General features: G+C 34.4%; 1 protein-coding gene across 1 annotated transcript; it reads left to right on the forward strand.

The window, feature by feature from the left end:
- LOC136027416 (polyglutamine-binding protein 1-like) lies at nt 1-23,963 on the forward strand. Its single transcript, XM_065704663.1, has 6 exons — nt 1-108; nt 7,705-7,808; nt 12,186-12,358; nt 15,758-15,926; nt 18,187-18,359; nt 23,767-23,963. The coding sequence occupies exons 1-6, from the start codon at nt 39-41 to the stop codon at nt 23,906-23,908; spliced, it is 831 nt and encodes a 276-aa protein (XP_065560735.1). The 5' UTR covers nt 1-38; the 3' UTR covers nt 23,909-23,963.
- The last annotated feature ends 91 nt before the right edge of the window (nt 23,964-24,054 follow it).

The raw sequence follows: 24,054 nt of genomic DNA on the forward strand, positions 1-24,054 counted from the left end.
AACAGTCACGTGAACAGTCGAAATTCAAAAATTGTGAAATGCCGCTTCCCCCAGCCTTGGCTGCCAGACTTGCTAAAAGAGGACTATTGTCCAAAACAGTTGAAAATGGTTCCTTTTTGACATATATATATATATATTAGTACACATTCGTTTTACTAGAATGTTTTGTTTGATGTAGAGTTGAATATATATAGGGTTGCTATAGCCTATATATATATAAATATAGCTACAGATTGAAGTGGAGGCTAATGTAGACTGGGTTGGTTTATCTCAAATTTTAAATAATTTGTCCCTTATCTTGGTACAGTTGTGGCTGGCAAGTGTGTGGATTCCAATTCTAATTTTCCAATATGTTGGCAAGTTCAATATTGAGTAGTCTACCCCATTTCTCTCAACACCAGGTCTCACACTGGGAAATATTTATGTTAACAGAGTAGTCATATAGCCAAGAAATAAATTCTCTTCTAGAATCAAAATTTCGTTCTGAATATGAATATGACATTTGTTTCTATTGTAAATAAATGTTAACTTATCCTTCCTTAACTTCCCAAATATATACTAGTCTAGGCCTACTAAGAAATCACCACACTACCAAGCTTCCTGGGGCAAGCACAGCTTCACACACTCCTTCAATCCAAATTTATTCAAAATCTTCTATTTTACACCCTCCCAAAGTCTGAAGAGAGATGAGTAGATTTTTTTTTAGAATTGGCTAAACCAGGATAGAGTTGCAGGAAAAGATTTCAAGGAAAATAAAAATTTTATGATACCTTGGATGTGAAGAAAGGTTTGTTTTGTGAGAAAGAATTAGCTATAGTACTAAAAGGATTAAAAAATAAGGAGGCCCCAGTTACTGATAGCATAGTAAATGAGTTTCTTAAATATAGTGGCTCTAAGGTTAGAAATAAGCCACAGAAGACTATGAGTAGGATTTTTGAAAAGGAAGAAGCACAGCAATTTTAGGATAAGCCTTATTAAACCACTGTATAAAAAAGGAGACAAGAGTCAGTGTGGTAACTATCAAGGCATTAGCCTGGTCTCTATAGATAGCAGATTACTTAGCCATATGATAGTTTTTTAGTCTGAGAGATTCTATAAGCTAAGTTTTAGGAGAAGGGCAGTGCAGGTTTAGGAATAGTAGAGGCTATGTCAACCAAATTTTTACTCTCAGGCTAATAGCCTATTTGAGAAATGGTTGAGTTATCAAATACATTTAATTCTCTGATTTATAGATTATGATCAAGAATTTGATCCTGTTGGCTGAAGAGCTTTAGCAAAGGTCTTATCCTTGTATGGTAGCCTATATCAGACAAACACATTAAAGTGATTAGTGCTATGTAAAAGAATAATAGTGCTATGGCTAAGGTAGGAAATGAGTTTAGTAGCTAGTTTTGTATTAAATTAGGAGTTAAGTAGGGTGGGTTTTGTTCTATACCCCATCTTATAGATCATTTTTATAGACTTTGTCTTAAGAAACATAGGACAGAGGGGATTAGTGAACATGGATTCAAATAAGGAAGAAAAGCTTTCCTGAACTTTGATTAAGCTGATGGTTTAAGCATCCTAGATGAGAGTACAAGCAAAATAAATCAACTTCTAGAGGTTTTGCAAGTTTGTGGTGCTAGAATAGTTATGAGAATTAATATGAGGGAGACTAAGTTGCTAAGGCTAGGAATAAGTGAGGATGAAAAGGTGATATTAGAAAGATTGATCTAATGGATAGCTGTGCTTACCTTGGTAGTATTAATAGTAAAAATAAGTCTGCAAAATGTTCTGCCCATATCTCAAATATATAGCCTGTATTATATATTTCCCATGTATTTATTGATTCTCAATTTATCACAACTGATTCAGTTTATGTGTAAACTGGTTTTAACAACAGTTTTACCAACACAGGCATAAGTAATATCTAAAATAAGAGAAAAAAGTATCATCCTGAGGGTCAATAATGGGCTTAAAATTGGATTTGCAAAAGAAATGAATGTCTGATTCTAGAGATAATTTTGTTCAGCCATCTGAATACTCTGTTAATACAAATATTTACCCTTACACTATGCAACATAACACTATAAAGAACACCTTGGACATAATTCCTGTCTTATATTCTCATCTTCTCCTTACAGGAAGTTAAGATGCTTTATTTCTGAATGAATAGTAGGCCTAAATGCCAGACTCTAAGAAAAGGAGAACAGTGTGCTACAAGTTAATAATTGTATTTAAGAGCTTCTTAAAGTCAATTTTGATATAAGAAATTAAAAGGTCCCTCTATCAAAGTGTTATTGATTTTCATGTTGATAATAATATTGAATTGAATTTATGACCCATTGTAAATGCAATAACAAACAGAGTATAAGAGAAAAAAAAAGAGAAAAAGATGGAAAATGACAAATAAAACGAAATATAAATTTGTAAAATATGCACACAAGCACAATAATTAACCATTATTTTCTTAAATGCCAGTACTGTTCAGAAAGGGCTGAAAACATTGTCAAGATAATCAATAAGATATACGTCTATCCATTCTAAAATACAAGAAGAAACCACTGGAGACTATGCATCCAGAATGTAGTTAGTTATTAAATACATTTGGAGACATAAGGTCACCTTCCCTTATTCCATGGTGAACAGGTATGACTATCTCTGTAATCATTCTGTCAGACAGATTAACTATGAAAGTTAAATGAGCATACATATTATACAAAGTACAAATAATACAAGTACTGACCCTGCACTTATACAGTTCAATGGGGATATACATGTGAATTATCAAATCAAAAACACAACTGAAATCAGGGCTCCCCAGAACAAGTAGCTCTTCTAATTTATCAGTATCAATAAAAACTGATGACAGTGCTGTCATTGCATGAGTACACCCTATTCCTTTGTGTAACCCCAATTGGTATGGGGGCATGTAACATTTATCTATCAACTCAGGCATTATCAACTTCTCAAAAATTTAACAAAAAGCTGTAGCTACTATTATTGGCCAGTATGATCAACATTCATTTAATGGTTTATTCTTTTTTGGATCAGGAGTAAGACAATCAGTTGAAAACAAGGGAGGAACTATTCCTTTTGTGAACACCACTTGGAAAAGTAGAACAAGGTAGGAAAGAAGTAAAGGGATTCCATATATGAGTTGTTTAGTGCAAATATGATCTATACCTCTCAAAAGGCTTTTTGATTTAACAGATTTTATTAAAACATCAAAAACAGATACCATGAACATAGATTTGGCCCCTATCAGAAGTATCTTTTCAAGTGTGGCTTTCAAAGGATTTTATATTACCTTAAATCACAGCTAGGAGCAATCTAAGGATTTCTTCTTGTAGAGCTCCAGAATGATGATTTGAGTTGTATACAAAGTTTTTTAAAGACCAGGTGCTATTCAATGATCAGTAGCATCTTGATAAGGCTTACACTCTCTGTAGCACCACACCACATCCATCATTTGTTTGAGAACATCAATAGATTCAACAGTAACTGTTTCATTAGATAAGTTCCAACTGTTGACAATGCATGACGAAAAGAATTGAGTGTGGACTAGATATTGTAGACTGCTTGACAAGGTCAGATGGTGACCTCTAGTTCTTGAGTTGGTTTCAACAATAGGGAATAATGCTGGGAGAGCATTAGCTTTCAATAACTTGTAGGCTAAAATGGCATCCCCTCTGTTTCTCCTGTAAACAAGTGTAGAGAGATTCAGTTTTGATAGTCTTACATGGCAGGAAAGCTCCCACATGTCAGATATCACTTTAGTGACACATCTTCAAGAACTTCTATGTGTTTTCAAAATATGGAGTGGGAAGAGACTCCAACTTCAAGGTTAGGATGCACAAGTTCTTTACATAGAAGACTGTGTTGAAAAGAAGAACAAGTGGAAATAATATGCTTAATCAGTCCCATTGTTGAGCTGGCTCTAGCAGCAGACCTCTTAGCATGAGAACTGAATTTTAGTTCATTGTCAGTAGTGACACCAAAATCCTGCTCATTATTTACAGAGGAGAGTGGGTGGCACCTATTTTGTTGCTTAGAAGATGATTGTTTCGTAGGTAGACATACTTCTAAAATAATTACTACATGGTTGCTGTTACCATCAGGTGTGGCTATTACAACCTTAATAAGAAGGTCAAAGTGACTGAGAGTGTTAGAGACTTGACCTTCCCTGAAACGAGTTGGTTGAAATATTGTTTGAGAGAGGAAATTATCACGAAAGGCAGACAAAAAAGGAGAATCTCTAGTACAAAAACCAGATCCTGCAATCCAATGGATTTCAGCCAGGTTAAAGTCCCCCAGACACAGAAGATCATAGCTGGTAAAATTGGCCATCACATGAGATAGCATGACAGCCAAAATAGGTTCAGAGTCCAAATCATAGGGAGCACTGGGGGTTCTGAAATATAATGGTGGCACCCTTACAAATTATCAAATCTGACTCTCCATTAGGTTTTCAGCTATTCAACTCCTCAACTAAAGCTCTGTGCTTCATTTGATCTTCCTTTATATTATCACAGTACGAACTGATTGATTTTCTTGTTTCAAAGGATTTATGTATTATTTGCTTTCTAAATTCAGTTGATGGTACAGAGAAAAGGAGAGGAGGGGGCCAATACCAGAGGGTTAATGGCTATTTGAAAGTCTTTTCACTTTGACTGGGGAGGGCACCAATGCCAACTCCATAAGCATGAACAGGAAAACTGCATCATCAGTCTGGGTGGAGATTCCATATGCAACAGTATTCAAAAGTCTTTCAAAACGCTGATACTCTGAACGTGCTATCTGGAAATCATTAGTTTCAGCTACAGTTGGATGTCCTGTACAGTTCAAACAGAGCACACTGATTGTAGTGAATCTTTAATGTGTGATATCCTATTTGCAATATCACTAACCTGAGCAGAAATGAAACATTTAATGTCAGCTCCCAGAATGGAAAGTCTTTGGGTCAACTGACTAGTGGTGGCAAACTCCATAAAATCAACCGTTTTTGCTAGAATAGGCAGACAATTGTAGGATTGTAAGAATAAAAGCAATAAAGTGGAATGAATTAAGTCTTGAGTTTACAATAATGGAATCTCTCCGTTTTCCAAAGTAGTTCAGGGTATAAGAACTGATCAGAGAAAGTGAAAGTTGGGTTATTATTGGAGTGAATTGGTGGTTTTAATGGTGGATGTAATCTTCAGTGGCAAAGGTTATAAGATTATTGAAGACAGCAAATTTGGAGAATTTGTCAGTTTCGTGTGTAAATTTGTTAAGGAAGGTGAGAGGCACCTGTCCTATTGAGTAATGTCTGATTGAGCACCTGTACCTTGACGAATGCTGACAAAGACAAATATTTGAACTATGAAACAAGTGCTAGTGTTAAAATTTTGGGAAATGTATGCATGCATTTTTGTAACAGCAAGAGATTAGATTTCTTTGGACTATCTAAATACTTCAACATTACTGATGGAGGATAAACGAGAGTAACATTTCCAGAGATGATAGCACTCAAGGAGAATGTAAACAAAACTATTAGTTGATGATGAGAGCCAACTTCTTACTAATAATTCTGGTAGCACATTACCCATAATAGATCCTATTGCCATCTTTCTGGTATGAGATTAGTGCAATACTCTCAGCCTATGGCTTGGTAAAGGTGTACTCGAAACTTACACTCCCGTTTGCCCAATACTCATATCTTGAGTGCCAGACAAGTCCAATGCAATGGTACCATGTCTTTTAATTGGTGACTCAGTCTTTTAATTGATGATTCAGTATCAAAAAGTAATGAAAAAGCACTTGTATATGACAAAGTTGGTTATTTGGTAAATTAAGTCACTTTAATGGGTGACTGAGTTTCAAAACTAATGAAAAAAGCACTTTGCTTATAACAAACTCAGCTACTTCCTAAATTCCATGCCTTTTAATTGGTGAATAAGAATAAAAAATTAATAAAATACACTTTTGCATTGAACAAACTCAGCTACATGGTAAATTCCATTTTTTTTTTTTTATTTGTGACGGAGTATCAAAAACAACAAAAAAATACTTTTGCATAGAACAAACTCAGCTACGTGGTAAATTCCAAGTCTTTTAATTGTTTACTGAATAATAAAAATTAATAAAAAATATTTTTTTGCAAAGAACAAACTCAGCTACAATGTAAATTATGAGTCTTTTAAATGGTGACTGAGTATCAAAAATTAGCAAAAAGTACTTTTGCATAGAACAAACTCAGCTACTTGGTAAATTCCAAGTCTCAATTGGTGACTGAGTATCAAAAATTAATAAAAAAAAAAAAAAACACTTCTACATAGAACAAACTCAGCTACTTGGTAAATGCCATGTCTTTTTATTAGCAACTGAGTATCAAAAACTAATCAAAGAGCACATTTGCATTGGAACAAACTAAGCTACTTGGTAAATCCCAAGTCTTTTAGTTGATGATTATGTGTGAAAAATTAATTTAAAAAACACTTGTGTACAGAATAAACAAAGCTACTTGGTAAATTTCAAGTCTTTTAATTGATGACTCAGTTTCAAAAATTAATAAAAAAGTGCTTTTGCATGTAGCAAACTCAGCTGCTTGGTAAATTCCAATTCTTTTAATTAGTGACTGAACATCAAAGCTAATAAAAAGTACTTCTGCATAGAACAAACTAAGCTGCTTGGTAAGTTTCAAGCCTTTTAATTGGTGACTGAGTATCAAAAATTAATAAAAAAAAAACTTTTTTGCATAGAACAAACTCAGCTACATGGTAAATTGTGAGTCTTTTAAATGGTGACGGAGTATCGAAAATTAATAAGAAGCACTTTTACATAGAACAGACTCAGCTACTTGGTAAGTTCTAAGTCTTTTAATTGATGACAAAGTGTAAAAAATTAATTAAAAAAAAAAAAAACACTTGAGTACGGAATAAACACAACTTCTGGGTAAATTTCAAGACTTTTAATTGGTGACTGAGTTTCAAAAATTAATAAAGAAGTACTTTTTCATGGAACAAACTCAGCTGCTTGGTGAATTTCAAGTCTTTTCATTGGTGCTTTTTATTAATTTTTGATACTCAGTCACCAATTAAAAGACTTGGAATTTACCAAGTGGCTGAGTTTGTTTGAGGCAAAAGTGCTTTTTATCAATTTTTGATACTCAATCACAAATTAGAAGACTTGGAATTTACCAAGTAGCTGATTTTGTTTCTATACAAAAGTGCAAGTTCTACGGAGTGTGGTTCCATTCTTTGCTTACCTTAGAACTTATGAACGCCTGTGCCACCTGAAGGAGAAGCCGCCAGTCGTCTCTCAGGTTTACTGGTGCAGTAGTGTCCTCCCATCCCGGTTGATGGAGGTGTGCAGGTTGCATAGATTCCTCTGATGGGTTTAGACCAGTGTGATTCTTGGTTGACTAGTGCAACTCTTGGTTTTTCTCTGGCTATGACTTCATGGCGGTTTCCAATGTAAAGCAACTTTCAGGAGTGGGATCTCAAATATCGCCACTGTCAAGCTGTGATGATGTTAAGTACTAGAAACCAATCTTTAGGGGGCGGGGTCGTTTTTCAACCCCATGTTAGAATTGTTACTTTATGTTCTTGGAGGGATACCGTATCCCTCAAATGCTTTGTATATTGATGTTATTGATAGAATTTCCAAGTTTTATAACAAGAGACACAAGTTCTTTTATGTCCTAGAATGCTTAAAAATTGTAGTGTTAAATTTTACCTATTTCAGAGAGCCAAGAAGAAATAATTGCTGAAGATTATGATGACAGGATAAGTAAAGAAAACATATCTAGCAATGAAAATAAAGAGGAAGCAGGAGATTCAGAAACTTTAGTGAGTTTTTATTTGTTTGTAGTTAGCTAAGCTGGAATTCAACATGTTTTTGTCTATATCTAAATACAATCTGAATATATAAAAGCGAAATGGCTTAGGATATATATATTTTTTTTATTAATTTTATGAAGCTATTGGCGCTCCTAAAAGCAGTGATTTGCACTGGAGAGAGGGTTAAACCTGCTCCCATTAAAGATATTGAAAATTCTTAAGAATTTTCAAAAATTGTATACATTTGTTAATATGATTTGTATTTTTTATTTTTACCCTCCTCCCTCCCTTCAAAGAAATTCTCATAAAGGTGCCTGCTATTTTCTATCAAATCTAACCAATATTTTGTTTTGCATGGCCAAAATAGTTTACTCTCAATATGTTCTCAAATTCTTAGGTAAGACTGATAATTAATACAGCATATCCAGAAACCAGAAACAAATGAGGGGCACTGATAGTTTATGATATATGGTAATTTTATGAAGCACATATGTACTAAATGGCTAATATTGCAATGTAGACACAATTCAACACAAGTACTGCAATAAAACGCTGTGTGTCATAAAGCTCCTCTTTTAGACAATTAAATAAAAAAAAACTAATTTTTTAGCTGAAAGTAAGGAGCGACATTAAAACTTAAAACGAACAGAAATTACTCCGTATATAAAATCGGTTGTCTCCTCCGCAATCCCTAGCTCTTTACGCTAAAGCTTTTAATTGTTTTAAAAAGTAGAATTGTGACAAAGAGTCAAACTTTAGCGTAAAGAGCGAGGGATTGCAGAGGGGACAGCCCATTTTATATACGGAGTAATTTCTGTTCGTTTTAAGTTTTAATGTCGCTCCTTACTTTCAGCTAAAAAAATTACTTTTTTTTATTTAATTTCTGAACGTTTTTGAATTAATGCATGTTTGGTTTTGGCTCTCTGCACATAAATTATTAAAATGAAATTTGTATATTAATTCTTTTTTTGGCTAAATGGCTTTCTCTTAGTTTTGATCAGACGATTTTGAGAAATAAGGGGCGGAGAAGGAGGCCTAGTTGCCCTCCAATTTTTCGGTTGCTTAAAAAGGCAACTAGAGCTTTTAATTTTTAATGAACGTTTTTATTAGTAAAAAATATACGTAACTTGTAAATTAGCAACTTACGTAACAAACTTTCATAATCTTATATTTTTATTATGTATACAAGGGGGTTTGTATCCTCGTTAATACCTCGCTCTTTACACTAAATCTTAAGTTTTGTCCCAATTCTTCAAGAATGACCCCTGAATCAGAAAGGCCGCAGAATAAATAGTTGAAATTACTAAAGATACTATAGCATAAAGAGCGAGGTATTTATCTCCTCCTAAATACCTCGCTCTTTATGCTAAAGTATTTTTAGAACCCCTCGTATGCGTAATAATCTCTGTTCGTTTTAGGTTTTAATGCTACTCCTTCCTTTCATTTGAAAAAAACGTTTCATGTTTATTTTTCAGTGTTTTCTTATAGTAATGCTAGAAAATCATGTGCCCTTTTCCTTGAATTTTTCTTCCCCCATGACAGATTCCTCCAAAGAAAGATCCTCCAACATAGCCCCCTCCCCTCAGCCCCACCCCCCAAACAAAATAAAATCCCCCTGAAAACGTCTGTACACTTCCAATAACCAATACTATATGTAAACACTGGTCAAAGTTTGTAACTTGCAGCCCCTCCCCCAGGGATTGTGGGGGAGTAAATCATCCCCAAATACATAGTTATTATGGTTTTCGACTATGCTGAACAAAATGGCTATCTCAAAATTTTGATCCGTTGACTTTGGGAAAAAATGAGCGTGAGAGGGGGCCTAGATGCCCTCCAATTTGTTTGGTCACTTAAAAAGGGCACTAGAACTTTTCATTTCCGTTAGAATGAGCCCTCTTGCGACATTCTTGGACCACTTGGTCGATACAAAGACCCCTGGGAAAAAAACAAACAAACAAATAAACATGCACCCATGATTTGTCTTCTGGCAAAAAATACAAAATTCCACATTTTTGTAGATAGGAGCTTGAAACTTCTACAGTAGGGTTCTCTGATACGCTGAATCTGATGGTGTGATTTTCGTTAAGATTCTATGACTTTTAGGGGGTGTTTCCCCCTATTTTCTTAAATAAGGCAAATTTTCTCAGGCTCGTAACTTTTGAAGGGTAAGACTAAACTTGATGAAACTTATATATTTAAAATCAGCATTAAAATTCGATTCTTTTGATGTAGCTATTGATATCAAAATTCAATTTTTTAGAGTTTTGGTTACTATTGAGCCGGGTCGCTCCTTACTACAGTTCGTTACCACGAACTGTTTGATAGTTTCCAATTTTATTACAGTTTGTTTTCAAGGTTTTCTGAACTTATTCATTCATTAGGTAAAAATTGTAATATTTTGGGGTCCAACATATTTTATACAGCAAAGTTGATATTTAATGGTATTGTCACTGATTTTTAAGGTTTTGATGATGCACAAAATTGAGGCTACTAAAAAAGACTGTAAGTACCATGGATGTTGCAAAAAGAGTTCCTATTTCCCCCCTAGCGTCTATTGAAGGATTCCTAAATTGTAGAATAGACATCTGAAAACGGATCATAGCTTCCAGCCTATTTTTTTATGACTAACTCAATTTCCACCTTGTTTTGTGTTCAAGGGTTTCTGTTTTTTTGTTGTTGTTTTTTACACAAATGGATCTGCTGTTGCTAACCCCTAAAGACCCCAAAATTTAAAATGTCATTTGTCCTTTATTGAAAGCAAAATGTATTTTCATCCACTTTTTGCTGTATAAAAAAAAAAAAATCTCAAACTGATAGGAAATCTTTTTTTTCCAGTAGGTTTTTAAAAGCCATAGTTTTTTCCATAGTCCTTTGTTATAGTCAACTGTGTGCCTTAATTTAGATTTAGTAAAAGAATAATGTATCTCCCATGTCCCTCTCCCTTCCCGTCATATAGAATTGATGATTATGGAAAGTCAGGAAAGAAGTCATTCAATGACAAATCTTGAGACCTTGTGACTTTTTTCAGTTGCTGGATTTATCAGGTTGTGGTGACCCCGCATGACATCGTCATAAAATTTTAAAATGGCTTATAAAACTAAATGATTGAGTAATTTCAAAAATATGCCTCCAGAGGCAATATTTGGCCCGCAGTACTCAATGATGTGCTGTGAAATTATGCAACTAGCTCATCTAAAGACTAAAACAGGACTTAATATCTATGTTTGGTGTAGATGTTGCTATTTTATGCCTTTTGGAATCAGATCCATACTAGAACTTCTAGTCTCCAGAAGACCTAAACCCCGAAAATCTAGGGGAGGGGGCAAATACATTTTTCAAAATGTAAGGGGGGAGGAGGTGAATTTTTTTGTTGAAAATACCTCAGAAAGGTATTTTCCCACACAAACACTAAAGAACATACTTTATTAAAATCCAGGGGTCGATTGCTCCTCCCAGTCCCAATAGACATGCCTTAGCCCACTCTTCCCTCAAAATTTACTCATATAAGCATTTTGTATCCCTTACGACTCATATACATTCTAAATTTCTCGTATTCACTTAAACTCGTGCACTTCACTTGTCATTTATCGCTCTGTTTCACGTCTGTGTTTCATCATTAATAAAGCGTTTAAGTTGCAAAAACAATTATATAAAAGCTTTTCTTCTGTTCGAGAGTTTTGTATATGTTTTCGCTCAATTTTGCTTTCTTAAAAGATAAAAATTTCAAATGGGTAATGTTTTGCAAAATTTTACCCTTCCAGAAAACAAATTAGGCCTTCTCTGTTTAAGGCCCATCGCCCTCTCCCGTTATCATCCTTTTTAATGAAGACATGGAGTATAGAAAAAGAATAATCAGAAAAAAAAGAATAAATAGCCTTGAAAAAAGTTGGGGAACCTCAGCTTTGCAAAACAAGACAGCATTGCATTGTTGACTAAATTGAATCCATCATTTAGGTCTTAAAAATATGGGTTTACATGAAAAATAGAAACGGAAATTTACCTCTCTGTTGGTAAGTGTAGTTTTGTCTCAGTTCCATTTTTTAGCTGTAAATTAACTCATTCTGTGCATAGGGGGAGACAGTAACCGAGACTAGACACGTAAACCTGTATTTGGTGGAAGGGGTGGGGGCAAATTTGGTAAAAATTAGAAAATTTGCTGATTAATTATATAGTAAATTATGATGAAAACAATAAAAGCCATGGATATCAAATGGGAGAGAATGGTAAAGGAAACAATTCTTTGAATAATTAAACTTTTTTGTTGGTGAGACAAGAATTTGCTTCATTCGAATTATTTCTGCTGGTTTTAGTAAGTCCTTATCCTTTGGAAAGCGAAATATCTTGTAATTCTTCATTAATTGGTTGTAGTGTTAATTATTCTTTAAGATTTGCCGTGCTTGTCCTAATAAATGGAATGCCTATCATGCTTGCTCAATATTTTGTCGGCAACACTGGTCTCTTAGTCTTGACCCTGATCCTGAATATGAAAAGAGGAGGCAGTTGATGCTTAGCCAATATCCTGTTCCTGAAGGATGGAAAGATGTTTATGACCCTGGATGGTAAGTGTTGCTTCCAGAAGTCATACTTCAGAGATACATTTGTAAAGTTTCGTTGAATTTTTGAATAAATTTGTCAAAGGTCTGCCATATAGGTGCGGTGAAGGGCCTGAATTGCTAACACTAAAAGTCTCTATAACTTCTTTTACAAATATTGTAAAGGTCAGGAGGAATTGTCCGTCATACAAGAAGTGATGCTGCCTGTATTTGATTTATCTTTAGGATGCTTTCTTCAAGTTAATTGGTGACTTAGTTATTTTAATAACAAATATGCTCAGCATTTTTATGCTAAACATAGCTGATATATTGAAGCTGAAGGTCTGGACAGACACAATGATTTTTAAAACTAAAAATAATGCATAACCAATATGAACGTGTTTTATCTCAGCTTTTGACCTAATTTTTTTTCTTGATGAACGCTAATTTGTAGTGTTTCTAATGCTGACCTATTTAAGTTAGTAAATTTATCTCAGTAATTTTTTTTAATGCTTTATTTGAGCAAATACTTGCTGCAGAGGTTTAAGCTTGTCTATTCTCACTTAAAAGGCTTGGTCAAAAAAGAAAATTCTTCAAGGGTCTATTTTTGCAAATTTAAAATATTTACCAAAAAAAACTGAAAGTTCTTTGAAATCGAGTCTATTGTTCGCATATACGTGCTCTGAAAACGCTTGAAGAAAACACTGCACCACGTGATTTTCTGGGTCCAGTGTTTTTTAAGCTACTGAGAGTCATTCCCATAACTTTCTTTGACAAATTTATGTCGAACCACAAATTTGTGGTTGCATTTGCGTCCACAATCGATCGCACTCATAGAAGTGTTCAAAAAGAAGTGTTGTCCTATATGTTACATCCTTTGACACATACAATTAATCGTTCATTGCAGAGTGGGGTAGTTCCAGTACTTTCAAAGAAAGCACAAATAATACCTGACAAAGCTCAGTTCTATTGGGTTTTTTCAATGTGTTAGAAATAACTTATGAAGAATCAAATTTACCCTAAACTCAGAGTGAAGGGATTCCTCAACCAGCAGCAATTTGGATTTAGATCAGGACATTCAACAGAGGTCATTGAGTCTATTCAAGAAAGCACTTCACATGTGACTTATACCAGCTACTATTTTGTTTGGTGTTAGCGTTCGACACGGATAATTGAATTCTAGTTGGTAAATTAGAAGATATCGTACTTAGAGAAGAGACACCAGAATGCTTTCGATTCTACCTTAGCAATCAGGGCGTTTCACCAGGAGAAGTTCCCTTGAACAATACTGTAGTATACTTAGGTGTGCCACATGGATTGACCTTAAGTCTGCTGTTACTTCTAATTCACTTGATTGGCCTATGCCAAAACGAATCTGATGAGCTGATGGCATGCGCGAACGACACTAAAATTGACATATGACAAAATTCCAGAAAAACTAGAGGTTGTCTTAGAAGAAACTTACAACTGGATAGATGCCAATCGATTTGCAATAAATATCGAAAAGTCGTCTATTCTATTTTCTTCAAAGTTGGAACCCTTCATTCTGGAATAAATAGCATTAAGAATTCTAGAGGAACGATGGGGTAGCCAGAAAAGAGGTTTTGAGGTATCTAGGTGCACTTCTCGATGAAAAACTATCCTTTCTGCACCATTCAGGCCGTGGAATTGTTGCAAAACTAGCATCATTAAGGAGCCGAGTTATATATTTCCTCAACTCGTCTGTCTAATATTCTTTGGACTTCTGAAATATTTTCTGCTTCACTGTGCTATAATTTGGCAGTCAACTTTCAAATCACACCTTAAGAGGCGTAGTTCAATCCAAACCAGGTAATGTAAACTATTAGAAAGATAGACGACTATAAATTTTTTGTGATCTTTCTCGGGTTAGATCTCCTTTCAGTGATGTGTTTCGATTTATATCTGAAAAACACGATCGAAACACGTGATCTACTTGTGACCTTCAGGTGAGACGAACTTACAACAGTGCGTCCTGATCGTTCACTGGATGAAACATGTGTTAAAGCATGGAACATGCTTTAACAAGAGCTGAGAAGTAGGAGCACTCTTGGGTCCACCGAAAATAAACTTAAATAGATTATTAGATACGGAACATCTATTGATTTTCTTTTCTTTATTGTCAGTCAAAGTTGGTCCGAGGAGAAGCCTATTATTAAGGTTAATGGAATTTGTTTACTTAAGAAATGTGTGATTGTGTTGAACGGTGAAAAGGGATTTCACCAAACCGTGAAAAGGGATGAAGAGCTTGCTAGCGAAAAACCTTATGCATATATAGGTCTCAACGCGCGTTTTGTCACCGAATGGTGAATTTTTAGCTTATTTATTTCTCTTTTTTTAATAAGAAAAACCGATTTAACTATGAACCTGTGTAGCATTTAAGATCAGGTTTTATTTATTCTGGCTTGTTAAATACTAAAAAGATCTATTTGATCCTTTAAAATATCAAATATATCGCTAAAAACGCACTGTTTGACCGTTAATAGAAATATTAGTTCCTGGGAACATGTTTCATCAGACTAAACCCGCTCTTCCTTGGAGAGATCTGTGGTGCCATGCCCCAGATTGCTGAACTTTGTTTTCAAGAAAACTGATCTTTGTAAAGCTGATTAATCGTCTCACTTTTTGTTGTAAACTGAAAAGCTGAACCAATGGATTGATTTTCTGAATGAAAAATCCCATGCTGTCATCCTTTTCTTGGTATCTTATTTGTTAATGAGAGCCTAATTACGTGAAATTCAAGGAGCTAAAATATGCCTCTAGTTTTGAAGAAGATACTGAAAACACAAGTAAAGTAAAATGGAAAGTGCTGCACAAATGATTGCTTATATTTATATTGTTTAAATCTTTTAAAATTATCAAGACTTGTGGTTTCTAAGGCTTGTTGCTGACTTCTCATTCAAAGGAGACGTCAGAAGAGCTTATAGCTGGTTTGAAGTGCTGTGAATGTTGTTGTACAGTCAAGTAGGAGAACAAAACTTAAAGTACTAATTTTCTACGCTTAAACTCTAGATTTTAGTTTTTGAGATAGGTTTCGTTCGCAATAAATTTCAAAGTTTATGTACTTGTCGAGTTTTTCCTATTCCTTTTAGCCTTTAATGAACGACTATTGTCTTACAAGTTATTTGTCTTACAGATTAAATGAATAATTGAGAGTAAGATGCCTGACGACAATGCTGTCATTGCTGCCTGACTATCCATATTATTGATTTTAATAATTGAGAAAGTTGTTGTTGCCTTTAAAGAGCTTTTATTTTGGCATAGATTCATGCAAATACATATTTGGACATACTTCCCAATTAAAATCCTAATACATATATGTACATATCTTGCGAATTAACTCGTTGCCATCTTGTCTTTATTTCAAGATAGACTACGTCACAATTTATTTCTATTTTCGCCCTACAGCAAACGTCATTACTACTGGTGTATGGCGAGTGATGAAGTATCTTGGTTTCCTCCAGGTCACCCAAAGTTCTATGCTGGACCACCAGCTTCAAAGTTTAGAGAAGAAATTTACCAAAAGGAGGAACAGGAAGAAAATGCAGCTGACAGTGCAGAAAGTGGAGAAGAATCGGTAAATCAAATAAGATAAATTCTTTCCGAAGAAGGGTTCCTACTTTCTGTGAAGGTTACTGGAATATTATGTGAATATTATGAAAGCGTACTTTTTCTTTAAGCCCCTCCCAAAATCAAAAAATTTTACGGCCTTCAGGAAGAATCTGAAGCATAAAAGAAATTGAAAAAAAAAGAAAAGACTTTGAAATTTTGAAATTCTTACTAATGAAACGTTGAAATTCCATTGTTGAAAAAATCACTATTACAGGCTCAATTTGCGTGATTGCTTATATTATAGGATAGTGAAGCGTGCTATTTTGAAGAAACATTTCTTTCAATCCATTTCAAATGACCGGCACTGTTTTCGTTAGTTTCCTGGTTTTTAGTAAGCGATTCATATCATGATAATTGTCCTATATCTACAAATCTGGGCCAGAGGTTTTAGTTTTTTTGTTTTTTTTTACGTTAGGCCATCAAGTTTCTTAGTTCTTCAAATCTACCTTTAGGGTGATGAGATACCTTGAAAATCTTTTTGCAAGCCTCAGCGTTTGCTAAACCGAGTCCGTTCGCGAATTCTCCCAGTGGACTAGCTTTCATTGAAAGGTGTCGAGAGTTTGTGGCTACGCTGTGAAACTAGAGTGAAAAGATAATAAAATTTTATTTCTCCTTGGTCTGAAAGTTTGTTAATAAAAGGGGGTGGCACTGTCCAAAGTTATTGTAGCCAATCGAGGGAAATACAATTGTATTGCCCTTGGTAAGCTTTATTCTACTTTTTCCGATCATTCTGTTCTTTACCTTTCTGGACTTTACCCTATATTTAAGAAAAAAGATATTAGCGATATTCGATCCTCTTATTTCCGTTTCTGTAAATTTCTTCTCTATCTTCCTCTGTGGTATAAGAATCGAAAGATAATCAAAAAGTTCCATCTTCCGAACATTACTGAGAAGCTGACTGATCTACACAAAAAGCTCTCAGAAACGGCGTATCGGCGTTTGTCGCCTCACCACGGTCTGATCCGTTTGTATGATTAATGTCTATTGTTGACTCTCGTTTTTTTGTTATTTGTTTTTTTTATTTTGTTATTTGTTTTCCGTTTTTCTTCAAGTTTTTACTCCACTATTTATCTTTTTGATGTATGTGGGTTAGAAATAAATATTATTATTATTATTAAAGTTTGTTAATTAAGAGGGGGCTGTGGTTGGTAAAGCCGAGCTAAAATCATATATAATAAATTCCAAGCTTACGTCTGAATTTCAGATGCCAGGTTAGTAGCAGAACGCCTTGTCTTGATGAGAGTACAAGTAAGTATCTAAGTCTATACCAGGTCCCGTAAGGTTGGTTCTTCAAGTCTTTATAAAAATGACCCGGCAATACAAGCGTCGGCTATCGCCGAAGGCCTTTGGGCCATAAATAAGTTTGGAAGAAATTTATCATTTTTCGTTTTACATTTTAAGGTCCAATTTGCAATTGTTAATTGTAACAAATCTATGATTTGAATATTAGCAAAAATCGTAAATGAATTACTAACAAATTACAACTAATTATCTATCTTATGCTAAACTTTTCTAAACCTTTTAAATGTCCAGCCATGTGCCTTTCTTACCAACCATTTACAGTGAATTTCTTTTGTTTGAGTAAATACTGCGAACTATTTTTTTTCTAAATTCTATCTATTTTATAAATTATTTGCTAAAACCGACGAAAATAGAAGAATTATAAATGGCTTTGGCTTCATCAGGAATTAGTGTATAAATACGTGATCAGAGGCGCCATTTGGGGGGGTCAGCAGTGGGTTTCCAGGGGGGCCCAAGCTTCCACCACACAGGACCCTTTTTCAGCCATAATTATCCATTATGTCCAACATAATCCATTCTGTTCAAATGATTTGTACTAACTGCACGCCTATTAGCCAAAGAGCGTAATTACCTGACGACCCTTGGGGTAATTACTCTATTTGGTATTAATCATTGTAAACTTTGAAAGTAGGTTAGATTCATAATAAAATTCTCAAGTTCTGTCAAATGCTCCATGCCCACCCCAAGATTTGGCCCAAATGGCGCCTCTGTACGTGATCTGGCATGTCTAACAGTAGATAGGCAGCACAAATCTGATATATTGTTTAAATCTCAATTTTGTTTAAGACATTGAATAAGAAGAATGTGACTATTTAATTATTTCTTGAAATAATGCGTAAAAATGAATTATTTAAATGAATTAAAGGAAACTTAATTGTGCAACGCTTTTTATTAAATACGGCTAATCAATTTTTCTTTCTTAGGAATCAGATTCGTCTTCAGAGGAAAGTGTTTTGAGTGAAGAAGAAGAAAAACCCAGAAGGGTAATAGAGCGAGAGAAGAAGCAGGAAAAGAGAAATGTGGCCAAAGGAAAAGGAAAAGTGGAATTTAATGATTTAGACCCCATGGACCCAGCTTCCTATTCTGATATCCCAAGGTAATACTTTTGTTCCTTAATTGATTTAATTCGTTAAAAAAACTTAATGACCTCAGTTTGAACTGTATGACTTAGGAAACGTATGTAAGGGTGGGGTTAGTTGTCATGCCCCCCTTTACGGAAATATCGTCGTTTTTCTTTTTACCTATGTTTTCTATAGTTTCTTGTATAATTTATTATGAATGTTGCCTATTATATAATTTCCGTTTGGGTGTAAGGTTTTATATTGTGCGATAAATACAATAAAAGGAGCTTTTCTATTGTGTTTTTCCATGGAATCTCTCGGCATCAGAAATAGAAACAAGATCCTAATGCTATGGAACTCAATCTTCGAGCGGCTATATTAAGTTCTTAAGCAGCTAGCGTTTATTAATATGATCTTTGAACTTTTGCTGAAGATTATTTCAAAAGTCAAGCCAGGGGATATAGAATCATGCTCGACAATCCTTTGGGGGCTGTCTAAAAATTAATCTAAAACATCTAAAAACTAATAAGTTCTGTTTATGCGATCAACATCTAAATCTTAAACCTTTGTCAAGTTGTTTCCGTTTTAGAAAATGTAATCTATATAAAAATCTGCTCTTCAGCCTTATATTACTACTTTCTATTAAATATGCTTGTATTATGTCATCTTGGGATGAAGATGCCGTGATACTTGCAAAAGGTACTAGATATGACAATTTCCTTTGAAAGAGCCCTCTCCGTGCATCGTTCCACCAATTGTTTGGTAAATAACCTTAGTAAAAAAGGAAACAAAAGAAAGGGGCACATCACTACTCCCCATTTACAAAATTTTCCTTGTTGTTCAAGTTGTTCAAGATTGGGGTCTGTGATCAGGGCCAGATTTAACGCTTCTAGGTCGAAGCATTTTTGCCGCTCCGTATTCATTCCAATGGAGGGAGGGTTAATTTTCCTTAAGAAAATAATCTTTATGATGACAGCTTTTATTTTACTTCAAAATAATACCACTTATGATAAAACCATTTGAGAATCAGATATTTGTACATTGGCAGCATTAAGCAGGTGGGGGTATTAAGAAGGGTTTCAAATGTAAGCATTCATCTACAATCTTAGGCTAAGAAAGTCAGGGTAAAAACTGAGGTGTGATTGGTGATTTTTGAGGTGTGATTTGCGTGGCGGCAGGGTGCACCTGACTCTTTGAAGATAAATCACATCGGTACAGTTTTTGTCAAGAAAAAAATCTGATCAGTTATGGTTTCTTGCGCCCCTAGGCCTGGCCCTAGTGGACCTATTGATAAATCTTGCCCTGACTGTAATCTGTCTATATGGGGTTTTCTACAAAGGGGATTCCAAGGGTACAGTTTGCATTGTGATCTGAAACCATTTTTAAAAGATGTCAGGTTGTTTTTCGAAATTTCCATAAATGTGTTTTCGCAATAAATTTTTACCGTTAAGATCAATCTAGATAACAGCTACCATTGCTGGTAGCTGTTTCATTCAAATGGTGATTCACCCTCATTTGATAGTTGCTTTGTTTTAAACACTTCTTTCTTACTTTTTATGACAAAACAATTTTCCGGTTACTTTGGGATTGATTTTGTTCTTTACTAGGTTGTATCTGATGCTGCAACCATGATCTAGCACTATCCCTCCCCCCTGCAGAGGAAACTGACCTCTGTTGGTCCTTGAAAATTTTTATGCTGTAAAGTTCAAACCCAAAGAAATAGATCTACAGCTCAAATAAGTAACAAAGAAGATGTTTTGGGCCTAATACCTCTGCTCAATCCTCATTTATGAAGTCTTTTAAAGATTTGTAAAACTAGGCTATTTCTAAAATTCATACAAAGGACCGATACGGCTCACAATCCTACTAAGATCATAGGAATTATGTTCTCAAAGTCTAATCTCAAAGAAAAAAAAAACCTAAAAAGTCAATGGTAAAATGTTTTGTCTTTGATATATACCTGTCTTCTGTGTTATCTCCTCAGCCCTAAAAATAACTTAAGAAGAGAGTGGGAATAGTGGCTTGACAAAATTTTCCTGGAGTAAATGAATGTTTTATTAACTGGACTCGACGAATTTCTAAGGTAACAAAAAGTGCCTCATCTAGAACCATACTATTTATGCCTCTTATCCATCAGTTAAACTACAAGCAACTCTGAAAATCCAATAATAGAAATTTTCTGAATAACATTAGTCCATATATATTCCTCCATATTAAGGGAGGTCAAGGGTTACATATATCAAAATTTATCTGAAGTACATCTCATATTTTTATTTTTTTTTGGAAATTTTGGCCTGTAAGCGCTCTACTTATTTCTTAAGGCTCTACTTATGGCATCTCCACAAAAAACTACTGATATCTATTCTATTTGCTGACTAGTGGATAAATGGCCATAGGTTAAGAGTTGTTCATTTTGTATAAAACTGTATTCATGAACAAATACATCTTCACACAGGAGAATAGTTTCTAATTCCTAAGAGGCCGTATAATTGTTTTTTGTTTTTTTTTTATTTCTAAACTGATTGGCTATCTCAGAATTTAAAATTGACAGGGTTTTTTCCTATTTAGGCTGAAATTGGGGATATAACTAGATAATTTCTTAGTTGTCTAGGTGACTAATATATTTGAACTAAACAATTGTAGAAAACAACCCAAAACATTGGAATTTAGTATTCGAGATCAACATTTCAAGAATTATTTCTTAGAAATGGAATAGATGCGAAATTGTGTTCCCCTTTTCTCACAGATAATGTTTGCAAAAGTACGACATCAAGTTGTTCAGTTTACTTCCGCAGCTAGGATAATTATGTTGTTACACCATAAACATTATGAGGGAAAAACGGTTTTATATTTTATTAACAACGACTAGAAAATTTACAAACTTCACAAAAACTTTTCTGCCCCGTTTCCGATTCTTGTGCCTAGGACAAACTTCGAGTTTGCATCTCTTATCATTTCCAGCTGCAGACCGCTAACTGCGCGAGAAAAAACCGCTGAGAAAGCAGTAATGTTTCTCCACATCATAATAATCCTTATATTTTAAATTTGTTTAACAAGGTCCAAATTTATCCTGTGGAACTTATCTATCAGTCATAGCCAAGTTTAATTGTAAAAAAATTACCCAGATGCTTGTATTTTATGTGCTGTCATGAAGAATATAGCTGTCATTTGCTGATTAAATACATTACTAACCTTATTCCAGTTCAGTATTGGCATAGCGATTGGCTCCTAACAGTTCCCCTTTCCTTTAGCATTGTCGCTCGTTACACCAGATAAAATAGTTGCACCGTTAAAATAGTTATGATAAAATAAATGCTTTTTTTTCTCGGAAAATTACATCTGTAAAAAGATTTTGCTCAGAAAACAAGATTTTGCTCTTTGAACGTTATAATTATTGTTGATGGTGAAGAAACAGGGAACTTCAAACCAATCCACATGTTGTTTCAGCGTCAATATTGTTGAAGATTGCCACTCATCTGTTAACTTATCATATTTTCGTATAGGATTTTTTTGTATTTTCATAAATGGTGACTTTTTTTATAGTACAAATAAAAAAAAAATTGGTAAACCAATATAATTGTCAGTCCTTGCTCAGAGATAAAAAAATAGTCCTTATTTTGTAGATTAAATATATGGCACCATTGTGAAGAAAGCAGGGAAATTGCTTTAAATATTGAAGCCAAGTACATGTCTTTCAATCATTCTTGAAGGTTTGAATGGGTGTTACAGAAGTAAATAATTGCTACGTCTGTTCAGAATCTAGAAAATAGATTTTTTCGGAAGTCATATTTTGCTGTCTGGTTATCTAAAATAAAACTTGGATAAAATAATCCTTAGTAAACTGACTGGTCGCATCAACTTTTTAACTGGTTTTAAAAATTTTCGACTAAATATACATTGAAATCTAACTAGTTACTAAAGTTCAATCAAGGAGCATAGAATCTAAAATGAGGATCACATGAGACGTTACAGTCCCATAAATTCAGGCACAATCTTGGCCAGGTTGTAGGTAAACTACCCACAGCGCTTTTCAGTGAAATTTAGTTTTCTATTTACATTCTAAGGTTGTTTTCAAAGCTTCTACAATATGCCATGCGTTAGTGCTTCCTACAGATGCATATTTTATAATTGGGCTATTAAAATAAGGTAGTGAAGGTCAGTGGTAACTGTCCTGATGGTCGCAATGGTAAGATTTTTGGTCGTTTTGATTCTCTGCCAACATTCCTGGAATTTTGTATGTTAACCCCTGAATTTCTTTTCCCAGAAGACATTCCTCATCTCTCCATTTAATATTGATCTTATGGTTGAAAATCGATGATATTTCATAATTAATTTAATTTTCTGTGAACAAAGGTTCTCCTATCATTGCATAGGAGTAGATCACTTACTGTAAAGATGAATGTACTCACCAGATGTTCATTTCCGAATTCCCTTCCTTAAACAACAAAAAAATAACTGGTTAAATTTGGAATTCTACGTTCCGTAACTATCGGGATTTTGTTTTCGTTTTTCCTACTTGACGAATTCTCATAGCAATAAAAAAGGACGGGAAATAGGTGACCTTGAACTCAGTCCCTCTTTTCGAACGTAATTTCATGGTTTGAGCCCCTTTTCCCCCTAAGGAGTTTTCTAATCTGCCAATGATTGTGCTTTGAATTAATCCTCTTACTCGATTAAGTTTCCCTTTAATTATAAGGAGTAAGATTGGCACACATAATTTTGAATACTAAGTAGGCTCATTATGCCTGATAAGAATAAAGATTTTAAATTGAAGCAAAATGATTAGGGATTTTGGAATTCAATAGACTCAGAAGCAAGGGCGTATCCAGGATATTTTTTTCGGGGGGGGGGGGCACAAAAATTATACCTTACAAAAATCATAAAAAATTTGTTTACATACATTTTGTTATTATTTTAGGGTTGAAAAAAAATGTTGAAGGGGCGGGAGGTTCAAACCCTCCCACCCCCCCCCCCCCCCTGGATACGGTCTTGCTCAGAAGGTAACTTATTTGTCTATACCTCAAATAAAGGTTAGTCAATTGTATATTTCCTTGGTCTATACTCTTCGTTCTATACTTTTCCTTTATTTTTTTTTTTTTTTTTTTTTTTTTTTTTTTTTTTTTTTTTTTTTTTTTTTTGTGCAGAGGACAAACAGTGAATAATTCTCCAGAATATCCATGCTTTCCTTTTTAATTATTGGCTCTATCCTATTTTTTCTTATTTGTAAATGGTAAATAAAAATAAAGGCAAAAGAGGAGCATCACCAGAAAAATGCAAAGCGAGATATTGGTCTGGTAAAGAAATTCACAGTTGGCCAGATTTTAACTGACTAAAATTATGATAGTGTCAGATGTGTGGACCATTCTAGTGAACTAAAACTCTGTGTATGTTAAAAGCCGTTTTATCTCACAAAGCGAAATAGCCTTTTTCCATTCATTGCAGAGGTGATTGGTCAGCTGGATTAGCAGCTGATGTAAAAACGGGGGTAGATTCGACAGCAAGCGGACCTCTATATCAGATGCGCCCATACCCAGCTCCAGGTGCGATTTTAAGAGCCCAGGAAAATAAGAAAAGTAAAAAGTGATGTGGTATTTATGTTTGATGTTTTATTCCTTAAAAATAAAAATGTGAAAAAGTCAGTCGACTTTTTAAAAATTTTGAGTTTTCGTCAATAAAGGGTTGAAGTAAATTTTTCCTAGGTAGGTACAAGGAAGGGGAAGAAAGTTTCTT

The sequence above is a fragment of the Artemia franciscana genome, chromosome 5 (assembly GCF_032884065.1).
Source record: "Artemia franciscana chromosome 5, ASM3288406v1, whole genome shotgun sequence".
Taxonomy (NCBI): Eukaryota; Metazoa; Arthropoda; class Branchiopoda; order Anostraca; family Artemiidae; genus Artemia; species Artemia franciscana.